This window comes from Fusarium solani (assembly GCF_023522795.1).
Source record: "Fusarium solani strain SB1 chromosome Unknown bctg00000000, whole genome shotgun sequence".
NCBI lineage: Eukaryota > Fungi > Ascomycota > Sordariomycetes > Hypocreales > Nectriaceae > Fusarium > Fusarium solani.
This window is the reverse complement of record NW_027072157.1, coordinates 5,421,859-5,449,009: the sequence shown is the minus strand read 5'-3', so window position 1 is coordinate 5,449,009 and position 27,151 is coordinate 5,421,859. Positions and strand designations below refer to the sequence as shown.

Genomic DNA, 27,151 nt, shown 5'->3' with positions numbered 1-27,151 from the left:
CTTTCTGCATGAAGCACGTGTGCAGCTGTCACTCGTATTCGTGTTGTGTTTTGTGACACCCCGCTTAGCGGCATGGCTGTGAAGATATGGATGCAATGCCTCTGGTGCATCCGTTGACGGGGAGCACAACACGGGTGGGAGCCAGCACTTGCTGTCGCTGGAGATGATTCAGCTACGTCTGCCTACAGCAAGCTGCAAGGCACCCTTTCCCCAGGAAGCTGTACCACACGCCATCACTAGCCGGAGCACCGGCCCGCAAGCCCTCTCGATGGTGTTGAAGAAGTGTTAGTAGGACGGTCTCGGCCATGGTAGCTTGTCGTTGGCCGGCACATCGGGCAGTAAATAGGAATCAAGACACATTGCAATAGAAAGCGACAAATAAGCTGAGCAACCTGAGCGAAAGAGGCTGGCCTGATTGACAACCACCAACCACCAAGAAAATACTTTTGCGAAATATGCATCTAGACGATCCGGACCCCTTCACCGCTCAACCGGATTTATCCAACCCCACAGTCGTCTCTGCTCCAGGTTCCGGGAAATTGCGCGTCTGTTGAGCGTGGCATCGTGAAGCGAGCCAATCGAGAATGTGATGATGATGCTTAAAGCACGGATTCTTCGGTGTCCGGCGGCTTTCGTCTCTGAAGATATGACAGCCGGCGAGGTTTTCCATGATGCATGTCAGACAGCATCACTTAAGCAGCATGGAGAGCTTCTGCATGTTGAACCCTGTCACGACAGACGCGTTTCCACCACCTTATGTGCCACAAGTCTCAAGAAGAATGATATTGTTTGATCTCGACCCTTCGAATCGGATCATTGGCACTATGATTAAGTGATGAACAACTGGATATAAAAGGCCTTGAATCCCGGTGGGTATGGAAACCTAGGGCTTTGTTTCAGTCATAGCTGTTGCTGTGTGTTTAGCTTCACTCAGAACCTATCTGCTGCAGGAACTCGTTGTCTTTCCATTACACCGGAACCCTCCCCCTGCTGATCAGGCACACCCAAAATTGCTTATACATGGCGATATCTCTGATAACACCACTAGTAGAGACCTATATATGATCCAATCATAGGAGAAGCCCGTGCCTTAAAGAGCGTGCATCTCGAATCATCTTGACTCACCATCTGAGGTAAACTATGCAGTACCTACATACCTATCGGGCTGAGTATTGAAGTCTTTAAAGGGTAGCATCATGGTGCCTACACAGCTGACTGTTAACTATATAGAAGGTTGGGCGGTGACGTGCAAGTGCTCTCAAGGCGACTGGTGCAAAGACATCTACATCTGAACAAGTTCTAGGGCTACAGCACCTCTTCATGATCTTTACCCGCTTCTATGATCACGGCAAAATGCGCAACTTATGGTGTCTGTAATAGTGTTTGCAATATTGTCGCCCTGGCCCGATCCTGCACAGCCAGACCCTTCACCTTAGAGTTTGCTTGCCGTTCGCTGATGTTGGGGAATTGGCTCGACGAGCAAGCCAATCGTGTCAGTAGTCATGAGCTTAACTCAGTTAAACTAAGTAATGATCAAGTTTGCAAGATTTCTGGTATCATGGATGTTATCGAGTTGTACGAAAGTACGGGAGCATGAGAATCTGTGAATCAGCACAGAACATGTGATGAATGAAACAATGTTTCAGTTGAACAATCCTCAACAAGCTCCAAGTTGGATAACAATCGTGTCGACACAGCCTCTTCCAAAATTTTGCAGTCTATAAAAAGAAAAAATCAAGCAAGAAAATCGTCATTTTCCTTACGCGAGATGCCAAGTCAGAGCCAAGCCAGACAAAACGATGCCGTGTAAGTTGGGCAACACGTAAACATCACGGCGGAGTTCAGGCAGTGGTGTTGAGGGGCAAAGTGGCAACAAGGCCTGACGGGGGTGGGACGAAGCGTTGGAAACTTGAAGGAAACCTTCTTTTCGGGAGTCCTTTCGTCTTATTGGCTAGCTCATCAAGAACGATTCGTCATGTTTCTCATGTGATAAACTGTCCTTCAAGTTTGCGATTGAGGCCTCAGATTATGATCCAAGGTGGTGAACCTGCCCAACGGCTGGGCACTGCCCCGCCATTACGTAGCCCCGGAAGGCCCTGAAGAACCTTTCCAAGCCCCCCAGCCTTGGAGCTTAGGCCAATGAATGCCCGAGGGAGGTACCTGCCAATCCTTGGATCCATCGTTCTTGAGGGAGGAAGGAGGGAGAGGGAAGGATGGATGGCTGGCGGTCATGCCGGATAATTTCCGCGCGGGCAGGCGGTCATTTTGGGCAACCCGACGCCATCATCAACATTTCTTACCTGGTGCCAGTGAATTTTTTCTTCCTTTCCCTGCTCCATATTCACCTCAGCCTATTTCCACCTCCCTCCTGACCGACCTGAAGCCCGGAAGAGCTGCCCATCATGGTCGTCGATACCGCCTACTACGACACCTTGGGCGTCCAGCCCACAGCCACCGAGCTGGAAATCAAGAAGGCCTATCGCAAGATGGCCATCGTCCACCACCCAGGTTTGTCCATGATACGACCTTCCAGACCGTTGCATTTGACCTAGCTAACTCTGCTGCTCTGCAGACAAGAACCCCAACGATCCCACCGCACATGAAAAATTCCAGGCCATCGGCGAGGCCTACCAGGTCCTCTCCGACACCGACTTGCGGAAAGCCTACGATAAGTTCGGAAAGGACAGCGCAAGACCTCAGGAAGGTTTCGCCGACCCCGCCGAGTTCTTCAGCTCCATCTTTGGTGGTGATGCCTTTGTCGACTGGATCGGCGAGATCAGCCTTATGAAGGACCTCACCGCGACCATGGATATCACGATGCAAGAGGAGGAAGAGGCCGCAGCCGCCGAGGCTGCCGCGCAGGCCGCTGACGGAGACTTCCCCGGTACTGAGGAGGCCAAGAAGGAGAGCATGAAGGACCAGGAGAAGAGAGCAGAGGAGAAGAAGGCCGCCGCTGCTGAGGAAGAAGCTGGCCCGCCACCCCCTCCATACTCCGAGGCCGTTGCCGACGACAAAGAGACAAAGCCTACCTATACCCCTCCCCCGGCTGCCGCCGCAGGCCCCTCGGGCACCGAGTCCCCTCTTCCTCGATCCGATGCCAACTCACCCGCACCCTCCTCGGCCTCCCGAAGCCGAACCCAGATTCCCCTCCGACCTGCCCTGGCCGACAAGTCCCACGAGGATATCCTCCTTGATGAGGCTGCCAAGGGTGAACTGACAGAGGAGGAGCTTAAGCGCAAGGAGAAGAAGAAGGGTCTGAGCAAGGAGCAGAGGGAGCAGCTGGCAGCTTACGAGAAGGAGAGGGCCCGAATCCGACAGGAGCGTGTCGACACCCTCGCACGTAAGCTCCAGGATCGCCTCAGCGTGTGGACCGAGACAGACAAGGGCAACGACGTCACCAGGGCCTTCCAGGAAAAGATGCGCCTCGAGGTGGAGAACCTCAAGATGGAGTCGTTCGGTATTGACATCCTGCACGCTATTGGTCAGACGTATGTTTCCAAGGCTTCAACTCTGCTGCGCAGTCAGAAGTTCCTCGGCATCGGCGGCTTCTTCAGCAGGCTCCGCGACAAGGGAACTCTCGTCAAGGAGACATGGAACACCATCAGCAGCGCCATCGATGCCCAGCAGACCATGGAGGACATGGCCAAGATGGAGGAGAAGGGTGGTGAGGACTGGACCGAAGAGAAGCGTGCTGAGTATGAGCGCCGCGTCACCGGAAAGATTCTCACTGCAGCCTGGAGGGGAAGCAAGTTTGAGATTCAGAGCGTCCTGCGTGAGGTGTGTGACAGCATCCTCAACGACAAGAAGGTTCCTCTCAACAAGCGGCTGGAGCGAGCCCAGGCTCTGGTCCTCATTGGTGACATCTTTATGAAGGTATATTTTTGTCCTGTTTTCTTACCTATTTCATCACTAACGCGCTATATAGGCTGAGCGTTCTCCTGAAGAAGAGGGCGACTATCTCGTCTTTGAGCAGCTTGTCGCCGAAGCAGCCATGAAGAAGGAGGAGGATCACAAGAAGAAGAAGGAACGCAAGCACGGCAAGGAGAAGGAGCCTTCCTCCCCTGAGTTTGAAGAGAGCAGTCGAACCAAAGAAAAAGATGCCCAAAGAGTCAAGGGGCAGTCAGTGGTAGGTGTGAAATCCTGGGTGGGCATGCTTGGAAAAGGTGCACGCCAATGAAGACCAACGTTTTTGGTTGGGATGATGCCGTGGTGGTATAGCATAGAGTGGCAATGACGAGGACGGCCGGCAAACGATTTAGACATAATTCCCATGACCCTATTCCCCCTTTTTCATGAAATCTGACGACCATATATCCTCTCAAGAGTTGCTAGTTGATCTATTACCGAAACAATGTGACCAAAGGAAAACACAGTGAGCAACGCACGAAGCAATCAGAGTCAAGTCGAATGTTTGATATCATCTGGTGATATCTGTTGCCCATTTGTACCTAGCTACCTGACTTGATCTCCTGTTCCGTCACTCAACCGAGGAGGATAACAAAAACCATGATCCCAAGATACCGAATCCCAAATAGCAATTCTCTCTCTCTTTCTCGCTCTCTTGTGTCTCGCTGAGTCTCTCTCTCTCTTGTACCCCTTCGCTGTCTTTCCCGCCAATGATTTTATAAACCTCGCCAAAACTCTCTCACTCTCGGGGTATCTGTTATACATATGTATCCTGAACCGAATAAAAAAAAAGGGGGACCAAAAAAATTTCCGCGACAAATGAAAAGAAGAAAAGCCCTGCGGAATGAAGGGCTCGATGAAAGGTGGTGTCCAGGCCGTCCCCGTATTCTCCCATTCGCGCCGTGTTTTGAGATAGTGGGGAAAAGTATGAGCAAGAAGACGGATCTCGATGGAGTTTTTGTGCATAGCGATGCATGCCGCTGGGAAGCAAAAGAATGCGACGCAAAGAAACGAAAGAGATTTAAGTTGAAAAAAGCATCGCTTGCTTGCCCAACGCCGTGTATGCCATGCATGTTTATTCCCCATAATGTTCGTATGTACGACGTTTGTTTCGGTGTATCATGCCCTGAGGCTCGGCTGGTGTAGAAAAATGTTGAAAGTTGTATGGAAAAGGAGAATTCGGGAGTGGTGAGTTGTGTGCAGCATCCCGGCCGCGTATCGTGGTATTAATATATTGGGGGAGTGACCGAGTAAGGCCGCACTCAGAGTGTGTTGTCGTCCTGGGCGAGATTAGTTGCCTTCCGCTTGCAACTCGATGCCACTATCACGATCCTGGGAGCTCTTCTCCCAGGGCAGCGGTGGCTCAAGCCCAGTATCTTCAGTGTCCAGGTCTAGATTATCATCCTGGGTCAGGATGTCGTCATCCTCGTCCTCGTCCCCGTCCTCGATGGGGGGAGGAAGCACATGTCCACCAAAGTCAACATCACAGATGCGGACCTTGTAATCCAGCGCCTTCTGGCCCTCCTTGATGAGAATCTCAGTCCAGTTAAGACATCGCTTGATACTTTGGTTGATCTTTTGGCTGTCGACGAGTAGTTCGCGATGCTTCGACAGATCAAGCTGCAGACGACGCTCATCCCGTCGTCGACGGGCAGCCGCCTTTTCCAGAGTCTTCTCATCATTAAGGTCCAGAGCGTCCGAGGCTGATACTGAATCAGTCATTGAAATATCAGAGTCGTCCAGTGAATCGTGCTCCTCGTCTTCCGAAGGGGGTGCTGAGTCCTCTTCGCTGAGATCAGCAAGGGCGAGGCTGACAGGGGGTTCCACCAAAACTTCAGAAGGGACTCGACTAGAGGTCGCTGAAGGAGCGGCAGAAAGATGACCAGCTCTCGACAATCGCTTGTACCTGCGAATCTCGGCGGTTTGCTTTCGGAGCTGCCTCTCCAGGGTTCGGTTGATGGCTTCAAGTGAGGCATTGGTGATCTCCAAGTCCTGAACCTTGCGTTCTCTCCGTGCGTTGGCCACTAGCTCGTTCACGGGATCAGAAGAATTGGTCGATTTAGTTGGGCTTTGAACTTCAGGCTGCGATTCTTCATCATCTTGCGCCTCCTCTTCATCGGCGAGTTCCTCGGCCACCTGGAGAATTGATGCCATGGTCAGGGCTGGCTGACTTGAGCCAGGGCTCCTCGGAGGCGACGCAGGCTCTGAGTGCAGCCGAGGCGGAGACATGGGCATCCTAGGCGAGTGAGAGGGGTCAAAGTTGGGGACGCTCCCTGTCCTTGCATGGCCGCGGAGTTTCCTGGGTGCTGATTCAATGCTGACTCTTCTCTTGGGATTAACCGTTGCAGCGGGAGCTAGCGATGTTGGTGATGTTATGTTGGTTGCCGAAGCTAATTGGGGCCTGCTGTTGAGACCAGGTGTGCCAGTGTTTTTAAGGATGGAGGGGCTGGGCTGGGCAATCTTGATAGGCGAATGCGGCCTCGGAGGCAGTGAGTATGTGTGGTTCGAGTGTCCAGATGCCGAGTTGCCTGTGCTCGGTCGTCCAGATTGGAGTCTAGAAGTAGATGAGTTGGTCGACGACGGTCCTGAGTTCTGACCACTAGGCTTGAGGTCAGGTGCACCATTGGCATAAAAGAACTTCGAGGGTGTCGGTTCGGGTGTGCTGCTAAGAATTGGTGTAAATGGCGATGTGGCGGGAGGGCTCATGGTCCTCTTGGACTCGGCGTTGCTGCCACTGGCGTATAAGAAGGTGGACGAGTGCCTGTGTGTGCCAGTCGAGGGTCGACTAGACGACTGTGAAGTTCCTTGGACCTCACTGGCACGGAAAAATTTCGAGTCGGGGTCAGCGGGAGAATCAGATCGAGTGAGTGATGGTCTTCCTGACGACGATGTCAAAGAAGCTCGAGGATCCCATCCATCTCGATCCGGGTTCGGGGTGCCGTTCGGAGTGGTATGGTTGCTCTCGGCGGCACGGGTTGAACGACTGCCGGACCGGGGTGTTACGCTGCTTGTTAGGTAGACCGAGGGCGAGGCGGTGTCTTCTCGATAAGGGAGCCCGGAAGGCAAGCCCTGGGTCGATCTCCGGGCCAGAGGTGCAGCAATCGAGGGACCTTTTGCACTGGAAGCAATCTTGGGTGTCAGGGGCGTGCGGCCGACATTCTTTGCAGCAGCTGCACTCAGCTGCGGGGGCCGGGGCCTCGAGTCACCACCAGGGGGCATCTTGGGCGTAACGGAACTCGACGGGGTAGAGCGAGTCGAGGTTTTTGTGGCGGTTAGGGCGAGGACATGTTGCTTCGGGCCGTGGTAGCTAATGGTGGTTGCTGTGGAAGAGCGGGCGACCGAGGTGGAAGAGGCGGAGGACTGAAATCGAGGGCGAGCCTGAGCCGGCAGCTTGTTCGTCGTAGGAGTCCTAGGCAGCGGCTTGGACGAGGCGACGAGCTTACTCGCGGATGCCGAGGTAGCTATAGGGACGGGTTTGGCTGAGCGGCGAGCGGCGAGGCCGGTGGTGGAGGTTCGCGAGGAGGAGTCGAAGGAGGAGTTGATGTTGTTGAGGGTGCGCATTCTGACAGAGACGGTGTCTGGCTGGAGTCGGGGGAGTCTCGACTGCAGCAGACCAGACAGAGACGGACGGGTGGGTGACGGGCAGTCGGGCAGTGATGGACGTGGACGGGACCAGGCGCTAAATTGTTACTGGCTGGCCGGCATGGCTCGGGCGGCACCAAATTTTAGGTTAAGGGGGGCCACCGCTGGAGGGTCAAAGCCACAGGGAGCTTGGAGCGCTGAAGCACAGTGGACTTCGCTGAACACCCAGTGGACACCTCCGAGTAAACAAAAACTGGCACACACCCGTTCTCTCGACGAGAAAAAGCTGTGTGAAAGCGGGGGGCACGGTAATCGATATGAGTCGGGCTGGTGGCTTGGGTATCGATGGATTCTTCTTGCTGCAGGCGAGAGGGGAAAGAGAGGAGAAATTCTGCACTATCAGCAGTGCCTTTTGATGAGTCGCATACAGAGCAGCAAAGAGGAAATGAAGCCAAGAACGTGCGTCGTAACAATCAACCAAAAAACAAAACAATAAGCGTCACGAGTTCGTTCTTTGTGTCAGAGGGAGGCGAGAAAGGAGGAGAGTGAGGAAGGAGAAGAATCGGTCAATCACGAAAAGCGGACGGGAGGGAATACAGGTATGGGAGAGGAAGAAGCGGGCAAGAGAGTGAATGGATGGATCATGGCATGGGCTTACCCTTGCTCTCCTCGACACGGAGCGGACGGCCTCGCCCAGGCCAGCAAGCAAGCCGTCTCTCTACCGCTTTTCTTTTTGGCCTCCTCTGTACCAAGGTCAAGGCCTTGTTTCCTGATCATGGGTGTTTCTCCCCAGCTGCAGAGTCCAAAAAAGCACAGGCATCTGACTGTTGTGTTTTGGAATTGACCCGTAAGAGTGAGTGGTGCTGGTTTGTCTTGGAGCATGCCAAACACCACCAGCTCCTGTGGATCAGATCAGACAGATCCTCCCCCATTTTCATCCCATCCACGATGAAGAGATGGAAATGTTACAGAGCATGTTTGTTTATTTTGACACTCACGTCTCCGACGCGGCCTCTCCTCTAGCTAGGAAACCCATTGCATCCATCATTAATAGCCAATTCCCTTTCGTACACCTTCAATGCTCACCATCAGCGCCGAGCCCGCCCATCGTCATCCTGGCTTGATTACATCTTCATGCCAGCCCCCAACCCACAGTCCAGTCAGTGCCCCATGCGGTCTCGTCTTCTCCGCCTCGCCGTCCGGTCTCCCTGGAACCCATGCAAAAAAGGACGGACACACCCCAGTCCAGTCCCGAAGGGCAAAAAACACGGGCAGGACAGCAACTGCTTGGGTCCCCCCTAGTCGATCGCCGCGCGTGTGGCATGACACGGGCAACGCCACAAACAGAGCAACAGGAGCAACAGCCGGCGGGGTCGAGAGTAGCGGTCCCGAATGGCCGGAGAGACAGTACTACGTAGTATTACAAAATGAGTAAAAAGAAAGGCAAGAATCCCTTCAATTAAACAATGGAAGCCGAGCCCAGCAACCTTGCCAAAACCAAAAATACTCCAACCCTTCCCAATTGGGCAGCACGAACACATGCAAAGCACCGCTCATGATGTGCTCGCAGCTCGCTCACTTGCCTTAGGCACGCGCACAAAATGCAGAGCCCGAAAAATATCCATGCTGACCAATCACGGTCCCTTGTTTGGCAAGGCAAGGCTTCGCTTCAGCTCTTCCGTCTATTTGTCTTCCTCGCTCTCTCTGCTTTTTCCTTGTCCCGCTGACAGAAAAAACCTGGCACTTTTCTTCTTTGGTGGCTCGATGATTCTGCAATAACCTGTCCACAACCCACTCCCCTCCCTCTCCCTCCCGTTCGCCAGGGCTCTCCCATAGCCTTTCGCCTATCGATTTTCCTTTTTTCCCAGCGACCCGAGGTCCCTAAGCTCTCGGGAAGGAAATCTCTGTTTCGCTGCTCATTCAGATTCGCGGTGTCGTCGTGTCGTCATGGGCGTCATAGGGATATCGCTGATTGTCGCATCGGTCGTCTGGGTCCTCGTGCGACCGCCGTCATGGATCCCTTCGCCCTTGCAGATCCTCTTGCGATGGAGAGGCAGCCCTCCTGCCACTATCACGGACAGCAAGACCGATCCCTCGACGACCGATGCTGACTCTGGCTCTGATATGGGGCCTAGCGCAAGCCCTGGGCCCCGTGTCCTGGTGTCGTTGGATCACGAGGTGGAACCGGCCCTCCGCACCCGGACTGATCCGGCCGACAAGCCTGTCGACCGTACCACTCGAGCTTCTTCGTCCGACCCTGACCGCCTCCACCAGCCTCTCGGTCAGGGCCTCGTCGCCAGTTCCTCACAGCAGCCTCAGCCCGCCAAGCACGATACCGCTTCTATGCCTCCACCCCCACTGCCAAAGATCGTCTCGCAACCTCCTCCTCCAACCATCGCTGAGCCTGATGAGCAAACCACTCCCAAGGCTACTGCCGTCTCCGATCCTCCATCCCTTCCCGTACCCACCTTTTCACTCGACAATGCTCCCCCGGCGCCTAGCTCCCACCCCGCTCCGCCCCGGAACCCCACCGTTCGCGGCCCCGCCCCCTCCATCGCCGCTCCGTCCTTGGGCCCGTCCATGATGCCACCTCCTCCGCGCCCAGGACGACTTCCTCCCATGCCATCCTCTGCAACGCCCATCAACCGCGTCTCTTCCTCAACTTCATCGTCCTCCGGCCGCCTTCCGTCTCTCGCCCAGTTTCCTGCCGCGAACTCGGCCCAACGTGCTCGGGGACCGGCTCCTAATCGCGGTCCTGCCAGCTCCGGCCTCGCCCCGCCACCAACTCACTCCTCCAAGCCTTCCAAGCCCAGCCGAAAGGTCCTCCTCACCCCGGGTCACTCTCCTCTGGACTGGGCTCGCATCTCTGGCCCCAACTCTGACCTCCGCGGCGTTGACCCGTCAACTCCCTACCTTCGTGTCACGCCCTCCATGTTGAAGGTCCAGACCGGCCGTAAAGGCAAGGACGCTTGGATGGCCCTCAATGGCAAGGTGTACAATATTACGCCCTACGCCGACTTCCATCCTGGTGGTGTCCCGGAGCTGTTGCGCGGTGCTGGCCGTGATGGTACCAAGTTGTTTGGTGAGATTCACCCCTGGGTCAACTACGAGACAATGCTGTCTGCTTGTCTTGTGGGATTGCTCGTCGAGGAATCCGAAGGCGCCGAAAGCCAGATGGATGGCATGGATTAGATTTACTTACAGCATGCGTTTACACAAGCGACTTAACGAACATAGACTCGAGGGTACACATGGATCACGGTGGTAGTTCATCTTGAAATGCCGTAAACCATCCTTGTTGCGCCATAGCTGCCACCCCTTAGAACACATAGATGTACACTAGCTAGAGAGATACCCCTGCTGCATAGAGAACGACATGATATTTTACCGCCTCTTTCCGAACCTGAATTTGAGCTCATCGTCGCTGTCGTCACTATCGGCAATCTCGACAACCCTACTGCGAGTTGGCCGCACTCGCTTGGGAGGCTGCTGTCCCCCTGCTGGCGGCTCTGCCGCGGCCCGTTTGCTTCCCTGGCTTGTGACTCGGGACGACTGACTCCTCGTGTTGCTCTGAGACTGCGATGCCGTACCTCGGGTGCCACGAGTCCGTGTAGCGGGTATCGATGATTTCTGAGAGACCTGGTCCTCCTCATCGCTGCTGTCCGAAACGACACCAACATGCCGTCTCTGCACAGGCCGCGCCGGTGCTGGTTCTGAAGGCTGGGAGTCTGCCCCTGAAGGCTGGCTGACATGCCGCTTCCTCCTATCGTTCTCCTCGTCCTCCAACCAGTAATCATCGCCTACGCCAAACTCCTTGGTCTTGACCTCCACAAGGGGCACAATGACCCTCGCTGCTTGGCGACCCGTCGCTTCTCCGCGTTGTCTGAACTTTTTAAAGTTCTTCATACCGTTCCATTTCGGATCCCATCGGCCGTCGCGAATGTCTTGCTCCCGAGTTCTGGCCTGGCTGGGCTTGCGCACCTCGATCTCTTCGACGATATTCAGTCGACGGATCTCAGCAAGGTCAACATCATCAGGAAGATTAGCCAGGTCTTCCTTCTCAGCTCGAGCACGAGCCTCCTCCTTTTCTTTGTTCTGCGCCGCCATTGCCAGGATATCAAACTCCTTCTTGATCTTCTTCTTGGGTGTCGGGGCAGGCGCTTCAGGTTCAGGCTCCGGCTCTTTGGCCCGAACACTCAAGTCTTCGCCTCGCTCTATCCGCTGGCGCTTGAACTTCTCTGCCGCGGTAGTCATGCCATCCATGAGATGGTCTTCTGGCAGAGGAGAACCGCGTCTCTTCCTCTGCGATCTTCGGGTATTGCTTGGCACCTCTGCTGGAGGAGGAGGAAGGTCATCCGGCTCTTGAGAAACAAACAATCCACCCTCCTCCTCCGTCGATGGCTGCATTGGTTGTTGCACCGAAGGCTGATTTGTTGTCGGCGCCGAAGTCGTCGAAGGGGTGTCATCCATGTCAATATCCGCGTCATCGTCAAAGCCTGCGAAGCGCCTCTTGACAGTCCTTCTCGTCCTTCCTCTTCTGGGGGCGGGTTGTGACTCCTCGACGGATTGTGACGTTGGAGCCTGTGTATTTGCAGGCTGTGAGCTACCTGATGGCTCGGGTTGGGGTGCATTATGAGTGTGTTGAGGCTCTTGAGTATTTTGCGCAGACTCAACTTCGAGTGGCCGGCGGAGGATGCTCGCGTCTTTGATGAGAATAGCCTCCAAGAATTCGCTTTGCTCAATGGGACGATGATCCAGTCTGAGAGATACAGACGTGAAGAAGTCGGCGTACCAATTGACCAAGGATCCCTTTGAAGGCACAAACCGGACGACTACCACTCCTTTGCCCTCACTGCCGTCATTAAAAGCACAGAGGCCTTTCTCTCCAGCGACACCCTTGACATATTGGACGAATTCGTCCACTTCAGTCTCCTCTGGCACGACATTGCCCAGTAATGCCTTGCCGCCTCCGTTTGTGATTGGCGCAAGTAGGTTGTTGTATTGCGACTTGTCATAAAAGATGAAAGTGTATCCTTCGAAAATGTCCTTTCTCTCGGGGTCGGGAGCATAGGTCGAGTCGGGGTGCTGCACAGGCTCTCCACCTCTTGGAGGTAGATGTTGCAGTGCATCAGGCCAATTCTGGTTGAAGTCCTGTTCCAGAGGGCTGAGATCGGTAATCTCTGCGCCCTCTGCCGGACTCCCAGCCTCGAAAACGGCATCCAGGAATGACTCGGTCACGATGTATTTGCCATTGATTAGCGCCTGAAGTCCTTTGGCAGTATTTCGCTTTTTCGAAACGACATGCGTAGTGGATTGGGCATATTCCGTCACGAGCTTGATGTCGAGCTGCTCGAACCTGTCGCGAAGTGTCGTTAAAGGATCCGTCTGCAGTTCCTTGCTAGTAAAAGAAAAGGCGAAAATAACTGGCTCCCACAAGAGGCTACACCTAGTCAGCCAAAGCCATTGCGACGAGCGAAGGTGTAATTACCGAAACTTGTGAGGACATTTGCCCATGGTGAACTCGGCCGTCGCCCCCTGCACCACCTTTTTCTTGCCCTTGATCTTTTCTCCATCGACGACTGTTCCTATCTTGGTCGCCAGGTCCTCGATGGTGAGCGTCGATCGGCTGGTGGGATTGTGCGCCTGGCCATCTTCAACTGGGCTGACGGTGAGGGTCAGATGCTTTCGCGAGATGGTATTGTGGGATATGGCTAATTGGCCAGCTGGATTGCCATCGTTAGTTCGACTATATTAGAGTCTCAGTGTGAGGACTCTCACGCTCTGCCGCCGTTCGGCCAAACAAGTAGGTCTTTCCCGGTCGCAACCACAGCCTTCGGCCTACGGACAAGTCAGCGAAGCCAATATCAACGTCTCGGGAGCGCTATTCTCACCTTTAAAGGCCTCGGGATTCTCCAGAATCCACATCTCCGGGCGTCAAGTGCGACGCGAGGTCGTCCGAAGTCACATAGGGGTATGACGTGAGGTTAGAGGTCGCGAATCCTAGCGGGGACCTGGTGAGACGCGTCAATGATTGAGGTTCCGCGACGCCAGGTCACGTGGCTCCAACGAGCTGTCCTCGGCCCAGCAGGCAACCGCCACAATTTGGTGATGCAACAAGGGGCAGAGACAATCCTTTTGTCTTCTTTTCTTTTGGGTGTATTCTCCGTGTGCGCGAATTTCTGCATCCGTTGATTGAGACTATACCTTTTCTGTGATGATTCACACTCTGTAGAGCTCCAGACCCGAGTCTGTTGCCTCCGCTCCTCTCCGCTGCCGCCATCTGATAAAGACTTGAGCCGCATGTTCGCTCCATATTCACCCGACGAGGCTCGGCCATCCCGCAAACTTGATAACAGATCGCATGATATTGGATCATTGATGATGACAAAGTGCAGCGTGATGTCATCCGGGAGCCCTACGCCGTGGGGTACTGGCCACAACCAACACCACAAGCAAGGTCAGCAATAGCGATGATCCTTCTATCAACAGGGTACCATCGTGGTAAACGGTCACATGGCTCAACCCTCCAGGGATTACAGGTTTCTTGGGTACATTCTATGCATTGATTCATCCCAGTTATTCACCAGACCACAGGAGCCATTGCGTAATGCTCCTGTCCAAAGAGCCTCGGGGGAAGCTCGACTATTCCGTATCCGATTGTGTACAAGGTATCCTACAGCAGAGCGCCATCTATTCCTTCAAAGACAACAACGACTCACTTAGAATCTGCCTTGACCTCCCAGACTGGACAGTCCCCGCATCGAATGTGATTGCAATTGAAGTCTAAGCATTTGGCATCCAAAGTCCAGTTCCATTGCGCTTTACACTGGCACTGGAAATGATGTATTAGTTATCAGCTCCCGACATCCCCATGGTAAACTGACACATCTCCAGCTGTAGGCTTTTTTGGGCTCGGCCATATTGGTTATTTGTACTAGACCATCAGTACTAGCACTACAGTCTTGGACACTCACTTACAAGTTTTTGTACTTGGTAGACGTTCTCTCCGTTGTATTTGCGCATGATACGATCTTGTTACCCTCCATTGCCCCTAGAAAGATATCGGCTATTTAACATAGTGCCGAAAGATGAGGCTCTGCTCGAGTGACCAGGCTCGGCACTCCCACAGCCTCAGACCCGAGTTGGTGTCGCTGGGGACCCTCCGCATTCCCGACCACCACCAAGGCACGGCGAAACTTTACTTTTTAGGTACCATGATTGACTAACGTGAAAAGTCGAAGCCAACCAAGATTGGAGATGTCATGCCCTGCAAGGTTATCGAGGCGAGCGTGCATGGAACTGACCAGTTGAAGGGGGGGTCGGTGTTCACTCTAGGCATTATCAGTTGCAGAGTGATTTATTCGCCCCCAATCCTTCACCGATGAGTCGACTCTTTGCCGCTGAGTACCGAGCTAGCAGAGCCTCATCACAGAGGCCGTGTTTCGTGTGGGCCGGGAAGCAACCCGTGGTAGATTGTGTCAGCAGTAACAAATCCCCTCACTCAAGAAACAATCAGGCCACTTATATCATGCGGGATCTATCCAGACGTAATCGTGGTTACATATATTCTCTGAACACAGCGGTGAACCCCAGAACTAGGGTACAAGATCCCAATCTGTAAGGCTGATGGGGGTCGAGTAGATACTGGGGATGCGTGTTACAGCAAGCCGCCGCTACCACACTGTTCCTCTCTCCAGTGTGAGCCAGTTGGCTTCAAGTGTCCACCAAAAGGCATGAATGACCCCCCTTCAACTCATGTCGGTCAAGTGGTAGGCGTGGGCGTAACTTCGCAATCCGAGCATTTAGCGTGATTGCACGATGTGCAGTGAACCGAGATGGAAATGTTCCAGTCCTGAAAACACCAGTGCTGCACCGATTAATGTCAGCACGTCATCGTCAAGGTTGAAGCGTGTAGACTCACGCATTTCCACATCCACGTCATGCCAGGCATGTTGAGAAGCCGTTGTTGTGTAACTAGTCGTGAAGAATTTAACGGGCAGATAATTCAGGTGTGGTTGGGCAGTGTATGCAACAGGTACGTCAAAGATAGGTTTAAATGAGTCAACGGGAAACAGCGTCAGGTGCACAGCTTTTATTCCTCCGTATTAGACGCCATGTTGCAACGGCGGCAGCTTTTCGACCACTCAAGCGTGCCCATTCCCTTCATTTCAACCTCCCTTCCCAAAGTGCAAATGCTCGTGACAGGGATTGGTGAGGATTGGATTGAGGCCCCCCAAGTTGTGCGGGGTTGGCCGAGCACGACTCTATTCCCATGTCAAGGAATAGTTGATGATAAGACCCTTGAAACCCAAAGTGAGGCCTACACCGACTTTTAGAAACAAACTTTTTGTATATTGTAGTTGCATATCCTGCTGTATATGGTATCATTAAAGTTGAGATCCTTCGCCAGGTGCTCCCTTCATTCGTGACCCCTCCATCATTCGCGTTCATTGCAACCGTGAACGCCCCCAAAAGCAATTAGTCGACTTGGACACCACTCGGAGGTCATGTGTGTATGAACGTGACGTAGTACTGTTAACGAGTATGCAGCGGGGGGTAGAACGATGGCCTTCAGGGGGCAACCTGACGTTTCAGATCCAGCCAGACTTATAGCACTCTGCGAGCATCCTCTTCCGGCCAGCCCTCTTGCTCTTGATGCTGACTGCCTCGCTATTCTGGGTCCTGACACGGTCGATGTCCTCGGGATCTTGATTTGTTACGCGGGCAATCTCTGCGATCTCTGCAATCTTCCACCCGCGCAGGACAAACAGGCAGAGGCCGGCCGCAACGTACATGAAGCCCACGAAAACTTGAGCGCCGATGTACTTGCCTGTCCCCGTGACAATCTCGAGCGCCATCGGCTCACTGAAAGTGCAAGGCAGGACGATGACAAGCCACATGAGGTTAAGCGCCGTAGGTACGTCAGCCAGACCAACAACCTCAGCGGTGACAGGGGCTACTGTCGCCCAGAAAGTTCCTCCCACCGCTCCGCCCACGATGGTGAAGAAGAGCAAGACGCCATACGACTTGGAATTGATCCAGAGGACAAAGACTAGAATGGCGGCCATGAATGTAGTGACACAGGCCATGTTGATGCGTCCCGTCCGGTCACTAAAGTATCCGATAAAGGGGCGACCAACAGCCTGTCCCAAGTTGAAGATGGCGCTGACCATGGCAGCTTCAGAAGGACCGAGACCAATGAAGTTGGCGTAGTTGGCAAGACTGAAGATGAGAACGACGTATCCGAGCATACTAAACCATCCGTAACCAAGAAGCAGGATATACTCGGGACGCTTGAATAGTTGAATGTCGAATGGAGCCTGGCGGGAGCCAATGATCTTGTTACGATCCTTGACGAGCAGGGTGCAGATGATGTTGACCACAAAAACCAGGATTCCCAGGATCCTATATGCCCATTTGAGACCCATATTCTCAATGATGGCACCCGATGCCAGTGAGTAAAGAAGGCCACCAAGTCCAGATCCGGCTGCACTGAAGCCATTGGCTAGGGATCGACGGGTAGTGAACCATTGGGGGACGATGCCGACACTTGGGACAAAGAGAAAGCCCATTCCTAGGCCAAAGAGGACGCCTTGTGTGAGGAAAAGGTGCCAGATTTTATATGCAAAGCTGGCACATATCAAGCTGATAGTTTCCAGAACAACTCCCAATAACAGGGTAGGCTTCGTGCCGATTTCGCGGACGAGGACGGTTGCGACAGGAGAGATGAGTAAGGCGCAACTGATGCTCAGAGAACCAACAAAGGCGTAATCTAAAGACGAAGAACCGGGGAATGTGTCGTTGGCGAGATAATGGGCGAGGAACACTCCGTAACTGGAATTGAGACCCCATGTATGGGCATTGATTGTCGCAACACAGGCCGTACAGACCCAACCGTATCCTCCATTGGGCGGAGGGGGAGGGCCGTCATTCCGAGGGGGGAACATGTCGCCATTCTCCTTATCCTGGACCGAACGACGATCTTCAGTTTGATGAATTGAAGTAATGGCATCGACATCTGCTGTAGTGGAAGTGTCTTGGCTCTGTCGGTCAGAACCCCTCTCCGGATCCGGGACCTGCGAGTTCCTCTTTTCGTCCATGACTTGAAGTTTCTCAAAACCAATTGAACAACTCCAAGGCCGAGTAGGTAAATTGAGGGCGAAAGGGTCACCGAGAGGGGCGACGAGAGGACTCGAGGATGAAGGAGGATGGAGGAGTCAGGACAAAATTTGCCAGATGGAAGGGTTGGACTTATGACCCATCCAAAGGCGGGCCGGGGGGACACCCAAGGATGGGGGACGGGACCCATCCATTTCTGATATCCGGAGTCAGAGATGGACCCCCGAGACCCCAGCTTCTTGGTCATCGGGGAACGGCGAGGGCCACTTTTGCCGTCACGATCCAGTCGTAGGGCAGCATTCGCGCATCTGTGATCCCGACAACCGGAAATGGCGTCCGGGGATAGAACGGAGGCATCTTGGATCATCGATTTTTGGCTCGGTTGGCGTCGCATCGCAGGAGGGCGCAACGCCGCCAACTCTTGGCTTTATCCTTTAGCATCGTGTTGCCGAGGTGAAGAATGCGGGGGGACGAGGAGGCCGTCATCCATCAATCTGTTGGATCTTGGAGAGTTGAGGTTGTTGAGCTGCCGTTTCGTCTGTGGAACGCGAACCGAAAGAAACCGAGTCAAGTCTCGTTTCCACGTGGAATGGAACACGACAGGACAGGCTCTGTCTTGAACGCCTGCAACGTGGACTGGCTTGCCCTGGCGCAAGCTTATTAATTAAACTGGTGGGTGAGATGAGACCAAACCAGTTCACGGATCGGATATGTTTGGTAAGCTTCCGCGTCCGCGGGGATAAAGCGGGGGGTTGCAGCCGACGCATGCATCTCGGCCGATTGGTTAACGGGGGGGCGCTCCTTCCCGCCTCCAGTGAACCCTCCACGTGATGGTTCAGCTGGAGGTACGTACTCCCCTCTTCTTCGTACTCCCATCTGTGTCTGCAATGGCCAAGCCTTTCCTCCTTCAATTTGAGGCCTTCAACCAATTGCCTAACCGTCAACTTACAAAGGACTCAATGTTCAGGCCCCCAACTGGCTACCCGCGAAAATGGTTCTTCATGGTTCTTCAGGGTCATCACCACGAAAGGAACCCTCCCCGACATTCCGTCGGTTCATCGGTTTGACCCTACGACCAATATGTCGACTACCAAAGGCAACTTCATTGATCAAGGAGTCCGAACCTACAATTCTTTCGGTATCGGTGATGTTATTCCCATGGTTTGTACAGTTTCTTTGTTTCTTGCCCTGTCAGAGGTCGAACAGCAGAATAACATGGAAATACGACAGTAGGTTCTGGTGAACACTCCAAAGAAGGGATACCAGCTTTGTTCTGCCAAGTGAAAACATTCGCATTGTTATAAGGCTCATATAAATTCAGTTCCATCTTTCGCTCCCGTCATGCGCGACTTGCCCACAGATTCTTCGTCCTCCCACTTCCGCTCAACACACAACACAGGACATCATTCATTCATCCCGTCAACTATGGGCGGTGAAGGTCCCACCTCTGGCCAGGTGGCTAGTCTCGTCGCAACCTGCTTCCTCCTCGCTCCGCGCCTCTTGCGACTCATCGGGACTCTAATCGGAGACATCGCAAGATCCTCCATCCGGGGCCGCGTGCCGCCCGTACACCGAGTAGCTCATACCCCGCGGGACTGTTCTGTCATCGTACCGATCACGAACCCAGACAGCATAAACATCGAGTGTTGTCTCCGTACCATCTTGAAAAACTATCCCTTGTATCTTTATATCGTCGCTGTCGGCATAGAAAATCGGGATCGCCTCGAAAGACGCCTGAGGCATCTACGGAAAGAGTTTCCCCTGCAACATATCACCGTTGGCGCTGTCACAAGACGCAGCAAACGTCGTCAGATCGCACACGCCGTCAAGAGCGTCACTACCCGCATCAGCGTAGTTGTGGACGACAATGTGATTTGGCCACCCGGGTTTCTGGGAGGGGCCTTGGGTCCTTTTGAGCATCCCGTGTTGAACTGCATTACGGTGCCCAAGTGTGTGCGAGTACCTCTCTGTGACTCCTTCTGGACCAGTTGCTGGAAACGGTTGGCCAACTTCCAGTATGCTTACTTGCATGTTCAGAATCGAGTCGCAACTGCTTACGATTTCTCCGCAATTCCTTTGGGGTCGACTGTACTGTATCGCACTTATGCGCTTGAGCAGGCTTTGGATGAGTATGAGATGGAGCACTGCTTCTTTAGAAGAATCGGCGCACTCACGGCAGATGAGCACAGCTTCTATAACCTGTACTTTCTCCAGCATGACGACCGCTTCAACGTTCCATTTACCCCCGGAACGACCACCGAGGTCTGTATCTACTCCTTCTCTGACTTCATCGCCGATTGCGAGCGTCATATCAGAAGTACGTGGCGCATCAGCGCCAACATGCTCACCTCCCAGCAGTGCTTTCGCTACCCATGGGGCCTCTGCGCAACATGGCTCTCTGAGCTTGCTTCGTTCACACTAATCTGGGACGCCATCATCGTCACCTTGTTTATGTCTACGTATTTTTACGCACAGAATCATCTCAGCTTGTGCTGGTTTCTCCTAGCTCTGTTTGGCATGAAGATGGTGGAGGCGATCATGACCATGATTCACATGGACTTTAGATACTGCGACTTCTTGGGAATCCTTCCTCTCCTTATCTTCCTCATTCCATGCCACTACTTCTACACCCTCCTCAAGATCAAGGCTCTCCTCACCTACCATCACATCGAGCATGCTGAATACAAAAAGCTTGACATGGAGCGGAACAAGTCGAACGAACCAACTTGGCTTGTTGACAGTGACTCTCTGCTCAAGGAGCCCCCGAAGCGCCAGTATCGTGGATTGGAGAATGCTAGTTTTAATAAATAGGGAGATGTTTAGGTCTTGGTCTGTTGAACGAGTGTGATGTTCTTGGGCGATGGACACAGTTACATGCTTAATCTCCTTTCACATCTAGACAATCATGAATTTATACAGATTTTGATACAAAGGAGCCTCTAGACTCATCAGAAACACCTCTTTAATGTTTAATAGGAGAAGCCTCTCGAACTATTCAAGCTATGCCCAGTCGTGAATGCACAAGGGAAAGTCGAGAGTGTAGGGTAAGATTCCCTGCCCAGGGGTCAGTTGTTCGACAAGGAGATGGCTATTTGTTTCCGATCAGCGCCTATGAATAATCGTAGATAAAAAGAGCCACTGTTTATTGATTCCTATTTGAAGAATTTACTACTTGGTTGACGTGTTGAAGGTTGAGCGCTTGAAACCCTGGATTCAGGGGTCTCACTTCTTCAATCAACTTGTGGCATAGTACGAGAGTCAGAGTGAAAAAAAAAAGACAAAAAGAATTAAACACGAGGCATTTCCATGCGTATCAAAACCCAAGCAAGAAGCATAAAGCCTATTCAATTTAATTTGAAATGTTGTAACCGTCGGGTCAACCCAAACCGTGGGTGGGCTTGCAGTCAGGGGAAGCCATCACCAAACACCAAGCACTACCACACAATAGTAGTTATTAAAGATATGATAAAATGCGACGAGATTATAAACAAAATCAGTCATACTAATCTCTGGATAGTTAGAAAATACCCAGAAAGGATCGTCCAAGAGTGCAACCAGGGAGTTGCTGGCAAAGCGTGGCAAAGGCCCAACTCCCTCATGAATCAGTCACTCAACCAGTGGGTCCCGGCTATCACGGCATTGCCCCAGACCTTTCGAGATCCAAAGGAATCTTGCTCGAGCGTCAGCCTGGGGAAGAGAGGGGGACGTTCCCCGTGGGGATAGTTTCATGGAGACGCCCTGTGCTCGCGGTATGGGGAAGCCGGGAACTCGGGTGATGCGACCTGTGGGACTCGAGATCCATGCCATCATTTGAAAGATACAGATAATCACGAGGTTCATGAGTGGTCGTAGCCAGAAACAGCTTTTGGGAGGAGTTCTGTGGGAGTGTTCACTGGCATGAAGCGAGTTTAAGGGGGATTTGAGGGGGCACGGTGGGAGACTACTGGATACGACTCAAACCTCGTTTTAATGTTTGTCAAACTTCAAAAACTCTCTTCAGAGACATCGTTATTTTACGGAAGAGGTTTGAGAACTGTGGGCGAGTGTGTCGAGGAGTTGTCTGGTTGAGGGCTTGGGTTGAAGCGCCGTGCTTTACCAGTCAGGGGCTATTTACTCGGGACACAGAAATCAATGCAGAAAAAGTGTCTGCGGTATTTACGATCAGACACGGTCTCAGGACACGTGAGATTCTTTCGTCTGTCCTCGCAACACCTGTGTTCGCTTTCGAAGGATGTGAACACCACCTCGTCATCGGCAGTTGTGTCTTCTAGAGCTGGATGTATGCTTTCGGTTCGTTTGTTGATGTTCTAACATGGAGAGGCTTGTCGTGAAAGGGATTTCTGTTCATACCCAAGCGGTTGGGGGTCCCAAAAGGGGTCTTTCTGAGTCTCAACGGCAACGAGTTCCGACTTTTGGGCGTTTAGACGCACACATCGGACGATGTATGATGTATGATGCGGAGCCGCAGCTGTACATCCTCTACAGTCAAAAAGAATGGTTGACGATGCTGCTTTGGTGGTTTCGACGGTGAACTGTTTTGGCAAGTAAGGGGGCACGGTCTCGACTTTTAACGATCTGGAAGCAGGGCTATGCCTTCTGACGAGGCATTCCCTGCGAGCAGGCGTGGACTCATGTCGTTCAAGGGTGCTTCTCAAGAGTGAGAAGACCTGTAGACATGGTCACTGCCAGCGGTCGCCATGTTTGTAACTGTCGTGAGGCTTCCAGTCGTGAAAGTGAGGCCCCCTGAGTAGATTCTGACTCCCAGGGGCTATGACTACTCATGGGAGATGGCGCGTATAACGGTCAGACACAGTAAGACGTGTAGAACCATAACCGAGGTCAAGTTGCTGGTGATGTGACAAATGATCGACGTGAGTCCACCAAATATTGATGCCACGACTCAGGAACTCGCCTCCTGTCACATCACATCTCGATATCAACGAAATGGTTCAACAACACTCTAGACTAGCACTCGGAGGAAAGGAAGTTGCCTAAATCGGAGACGGAAGTAAATCTAAGTTTTGACCAAAGATTCCCTGCCCCATCATGGAAATCAAGAAGGGGCGCTGGGCTCTGGCGAACCGAGGTCAACCTGACCGTCTCTCTGGCATCGTGACGGACATCTCGGCCGGAGAGGGCTCGGAGAGCGAAATGCGCCGTAAGAAAGGACTTTGCTAGCTGCCTGGTCCACGTCTTGAACCAACGGCCAGGGGGCAGCGGTGGAACACCGAGATAACGAATGCCCACTGGCTTGCAAACGAGCATTGACGAAGAAGTTGTGACCTGGCCACAGCCGCGGCAAGCATTGGAACTGCCAGCATGATCCTGCCAGATCGTTTGCTGTGCATCTTTGATGCTACGACCACCATCTTTGGTACTGTTTCTCTCTCAATCTTTGCCAGCCTGAAGCATCAACAAACAGGCTCAACTCCCGACGAGTTCACTTGATCACCTAGACGCATGTAACGCTCAAGGTTCAAAGTGGTTCCGGGCATTAAAGTCCGTAAGGTGTTCACACTCTAGGACGTGTCGATAGCGATGTCGCATCGTCGAGACCCGGCGGCGGTGGCTTGTCAAAGCTGGAAGCGCTAGAGGACGGCATGCGCGTGGTATTGGGCGATCGGATCCCTGAGGTTGGCCTCTAGCCTCTTGGCCTCGCGGCTCTTTTCTCTTGGCTGGCGTAAGTTGCGAGACAAGGTGGCTTGTGCTTTTCGGCCTGTGCTTGTTTTGGAGCAGGGTTTTGAGCATTTGGAGAAAGCCGTGATCCGAGATCCAATTTCATCATGGTCAGGGGGATCGCTGCTGATAGCGTGAGAGGACGATTGTTTGATTGATTGATTGATGAGCGTTCTCTTGCTGCTGAGCTCGACGTCCCTTGCCATCGAGACTCTCTTGTGTTTGCCTCACCGTGTTGGGGGTTTGGGGAGACCTGCAACCGTCATTTTGCATCCACCCAGCGCCATGCGGGCTAATATTGGTAGCAGTAGCAGCAGCGAACCCCAAGCGGTCATGGTAACGGAGGTCTCTCGGAGAAAGCGAGAGGTGACGGTTCCGCAGGCGGAATCTGGTGAGACAGAGAGATAACGACAGGCGGAGCCTCGCTCATACGATCATGGATTGTGTGTGGGACCGTCAGTGTCGGAGTTCCACGTCCCACGCTGGCGAGCAAGGACATACGTACGTAGCGACATTTTTGGTGATGGCGATGGGGGGTCAAGTTTTTTTTATTGTGGTCTCTTTCTCCGCCGACGCCGGTCACGATCGCGGTCCCATTATTAGCTAAAAAGGGGACGTTCTAGCGCTGACGGCAAGGCCGATGGAATGAAGAGGCTCTCAGTTGTTTTCGCTTGCTTAAAGGTCCATAACTTGAAAGATGGAACCAATTTGGTGGTTTGAAGAAAAGACAGCGGCGAGGAGCAATTTGGTGAGGGGACAAGCTGGGATCCCATGAGGGGAGGCTTGGTGAGGAGTAGACAGGCCAGGCACTGACTGTGCCTCCTTCCCTCCTTAAGCGAGGCGAAGGGACTGTTGGGGGTCTCTCCTCTACGGCAGGCGCAATGGGCAATGGGGCGTGGCGTCACCGTGTTCCTGCACCCGGCTGCAGTGTGAGTGAATCGCTCCTGCCCAGGGTGTACTAAATTTGCTGGGCGCCGGGTGTTCCTGCCATCTAGGAAAACCCTTGCAGGCAATGTTTCTGGAAAACAGCCTGAAGGCAGCTGATGCGCGCTGCTGCAGCCCACCTCAGAGGCCAGGCACCTCGAGAGTGGGCTGTTGCAGGTTTGTATGCGCGCCACAAGCAAGTGCCCGTCCCTTCCTTAGTAAGGGCAGCTGCAGAGATTGACGCTAACTGAGTCGCTAGTTCGTCCCGTTTTAACATTTTCTCATCAATCCCCGATCCCATTCCCGGGAACTCAAACCCAACGAGGGTAACAAGACGTTTGTTTTTGGAGAACTTGACGGACTTGGACCGAACACGCCCCCTCTCAACTCGGCCCTTCGGTCTTGACGAGGGGGAAGAAGCCAATCATGGTGGTCAAGGTCCCGCTGTCGCTGTCCCTCTTCTCTCGGTTGACCCAATCGCCACCACTGAGGCGGTTGGTAGGTGGCATGCCCTGTTCAAGAACAAGGATGATGCAAAAGAGCCTCTTCCTGCCAAGCCACGGATGCCGGACAATTCCACCGCCCCCCCTTGTCTAGTGTCGAGTGACGACCCAGGTCTGCTCTTCGATGCGGCCCTACGACGGCTCCGGCGTCGGTTATGTCTTGCTAGATCCATCTCTTGAATGCCGACGGATAACCGAGGATAAGTCTCGAGATGCTGTGATTTGGTTTTACTCATTAGCCGGGCTGTCCGCCGACGATTGGGGGTGTTTGAGAGGGCAGGTGAATGAGGCTCTTTGAACGCCTCCTCTCATTTTCACTCTTGGCAGCAGCAGAGACTACGATCGGAGGCAGACGCCAATACCGGCATTGCTTGGGCTTGGCTGGCCGTGCCATGATGCGACAAGAGGTCTTCGGACGAACAGGCCTGGTCTAATGAGTGATGGTGTTGAACGCCACCCATGCAATTTGGCTGCCGGATGTTGCGCCTCGAAAAAGGTCAACGTATGCCGGCGCAATTTCACGGTTGGAGTTGAAGAGTTGGAGTAGGAGGTGGTCGATGCTTGTGTCGGATGAGAGAGACATGGCACGGCATGGCATGGCGCATACTTTGACGGTTCCCTCCCGCTTACACTGGTCGATTTGGGTTTGGGTGTCTGGACCCCGCGGCTGGTGACCAGGGACTTCTCCAACTCGTCGGTGAGGAGAACCCTCCAAGCGTGTTTCTTGGTATTTGGAGAAATCCTGGGCTGTCGTCATTTGCAAGCTTTTCTTGCGTATCGAAGCCATTCTTCTCTGTAAACTTGTTGGCATAGACGCGAACAACTTGGACTGCTAAAACGTCGAGTTCGCTTAAACCTCTTGTCACAAAAGATTCATGCCAGATATCGTAGCAGCAACAGGCCACCACACGGCCCTCGTCGATGCCCTCTCACGGATATGTCGGCGCAAGATAAACTGGGCCCCCTTTGTTGCCGCCCAAGGAGATTGATTTGTGACGAGATTCCTGCTGCTTTCTTGCCTCTCTTGTTTCCCCACTGTTGTGCCAGTTTGGGCCAACCCTCGGTCAACGTCCATGGGGAGATTTGCCTCGGATCTTGTATTCATCATCATGTTCGCCGTCATCGTCATTTGCTGGAACAGATTTACGGGGAAACAAGCAGCAGGTCCTTCTCCAGACCCCAGAGTCTCCCCAGATTTCTATGATCTAGGGCCCAAAATCTCCAGATTGTTTATTTTTTTATGTCTCAGTGAGGTTTGAAGGTCGACATCACCAGCACTAACATAATACTGTCCGTCAAGGCGTCGTATTTTTTTACCACACCCCTGCTTAGAGCTTCTCCAACACGCCCAGACCCCTTGATCCAATCACGCCCGCGCCCGCTCCCCTTCTGGCATTTTTCCCTTCCTCGTCTTGCATCTCGGCCGTAGCCGTCGGAGGAAAATCCTGTCAAATTTTGTTGTGTGTGCCTGGGTGTGGGTGTGGATCTACATGTACCTAACCCAGGTTCCTCCCAACCTCTCCACCCACCTTGACGACCCTGGACACATTGAGTCTGGTTTGCCCAGTCCACGTGCTCTCCCTCACGGCCTCTCCCCTATGATTTTACCTTGACAGACGTCAATTTGGATTGCTAGTTTATTCATCTCGTAAGGCGATCCGCGGGCGCGGGGACATGCCTCCACTCAGGAGGCACCGGATACTAATCACGTAGTGTACATTGCCCTCCCTCGGCTCTCAAGTGAGGCGGATTACGCGATCTCCCCAATCTTGAGAGGAGGATATCCGGATTTATTACGTCCTGCGCCGTCCGTACCTTCCGTCTCATCACTGCAGTGAGGTTGAGGGCTGAAACCAGGCACACGGTACGTACCAGGGACAGAAAAAATTGCCCATCTCGGTTGGTCTACTCCATTGCTCCTCACACAACATCCATCGCCAGTCTCCGTCACGACGCATACCCCGTCAATTCCGCGGATGATGTGTCCTGCAGGTCTCTTCTTATTCACTCTGGTGCTTGTTGTATGCGCTCTTTAGAGTCTGTCGGTCCCTGGATCGTTCCATTTCCGCCTCGCCGTGCTTTGACGCTCTCCCAATGAGACGAGTTGTCTACCTCTGTGCCGGGATATCCAGGCTTCACGATGATGGGGAATGCGTTTTACCCCAACTTTTCATTCCAGCCTATCCGTCACCGCGGATTAACAAGTTGTTTCTCCATCAGGTCCTGCTATTCCTCCTTGAACAAGTTCGGGGTCATTCATGTCTCCGCGGTCTAACTCCATGCCTCCTACTGATCCACCCCCAAACAACCTTTACCGACTTTATTTCCCGATGTCAAAGCTGCTACGCTTACCTACTCTCTTTAGTCAGATACATTACTGCTCCTCTTAATTGTCCTTCTATACAGGTTGGCAGGAAAGGAGCGAGTGACTGAGAGGGACG

General features: G+C 53.2%; 7 protein-coding genes across 7 annotated transcripts; 4 read left to right on the top strand and 3 right to left on the bottom strand.

Annotated features, from left to right (window-relative positions):
* Nucleotides 1–2,402: 2,402 nt before the first annotated feature.
* Nucleotides 2,403–4,177, top strand: MRS44_001729 (uncharacterized protein; the record flags this gene model as incomplete). Its single annotated transcript, XM_046284909.2, has 3 exons — nt 2,403–2,508; nt 2,573–3,873; nt 3,926–4,177. 3 exons carry the CDS (start codon nt 2,403–2,405, stop codon nt 4,175–4,177), a joined length of 1,659 nt encoding a protein of 552 aa, XP_046137996.2.
* A 1,019-nt stretch (nt 4,178–5,196) lies between these two features.
* Nucleotides 5,197–7,467, bottom strand: MRS44_001728 (uncharacterized protein; the record flags this gene model as incomplete). Its single annotated transcript, XM_046284907.2, has 1 exon — nt 5,197–7,467. One exon carries the CDS (start codon nt 7,465–7,467, stop codon nt 5,197–5,199), a length of 2,271 nt encoding a protein of 756 aa, XP_046137998.2.
* A 1,968-nt stretch (nt 7,468–9,435) lies between these two features.
* On the top strand, nt 9,436–10,680 carry MRS44_001727 (uncharacterized protein; the record flags this gene model as incomplete). Its single annotated transcript, XM_046284906.2, has 1 exon — nt 9,436–10,680. One exon carries the CDS (start codon nt 9,436–9,438, stop codon nt 10,678–10,680), a length of 1,245 nt encoding a protein of 414 aa, XP_046137999.2.
* A 192-nt stretch (nt 10,681–10,872) lies between these two features.
* On the bottom strand, nt 10,873–13,413 carry MRS44_001726 (uncharacterized protein; the record flags this gene model as incomplete). The annotated part of the gene is made up of 4 exons (XM_046284910.2): nt 10,873–12,928; nt 12,977–13,211; nt 13,267–13,326; nt 13,380–13,413. 4 exons carry the CDS (start codon nt 13,411–13,413, stop codon nt 10,873–10,875), a joined length of 2,385 nt encoding a protein of 794 aa, XP_046138000.2.
* Nucleotides 13,414–16,079: 2,666 nt separating this feature from the next.
* MRS44_001725 (uncharacterized protein) lies at nt 16,080–17,588 on the bottom strand (the record flags this gene model as incomplete). The annotated part of the gene is made up of 1 exon (XM_046274823.2): nt 16,080–17,588. One exon carries the CDS (start codon nt 17,586–17,588, stop codon nt 16,080–16,082), a length of 1,509 nt encoding a protein of 502 aa, XP_046138001.2.
* Nucleotides 17,589–18,948: 1,360 nt separating this feature from the next.
* MRS44_001724 (uncharacterized protein) lies at nt 18,949–20,418 on the top strand (the record flags this gene model as incomplete). The annotated part of the gene is made up of 1 exon (XM_046274825.2): nt 18,949–20,418. The coding sequence occupies one exon, from the start codon at nt 18,949–18,951 to the stop codon at nt 20,416–20,418; it is 1,470 nt and encodes a 489-aa protein (XP_046138002.2).
* Nucleotides 20,419–22,653: 2,235 nt separating this feature from the next.
* On the top strand, nt 22,654–23,252 carry MRS44_001723 (uncharacterized protein; the record flags this gene model as incomplete). The annotated part of the gene is made up of 2 exons (XM_065623802.1): nt 22,654–22,765; nt 23,131–23,252. The coding sequence occupies 2 exons, from the start codon at nt 22,654–22,656 to the stop codon at nt 23,250–23,252; spliced, it is 234 nt and encodes a 77-aa protein (XP_065480221.1).
* Between the last annotated feature and the right edge of the window lie 3,899 nt (nt 23,253–27,151).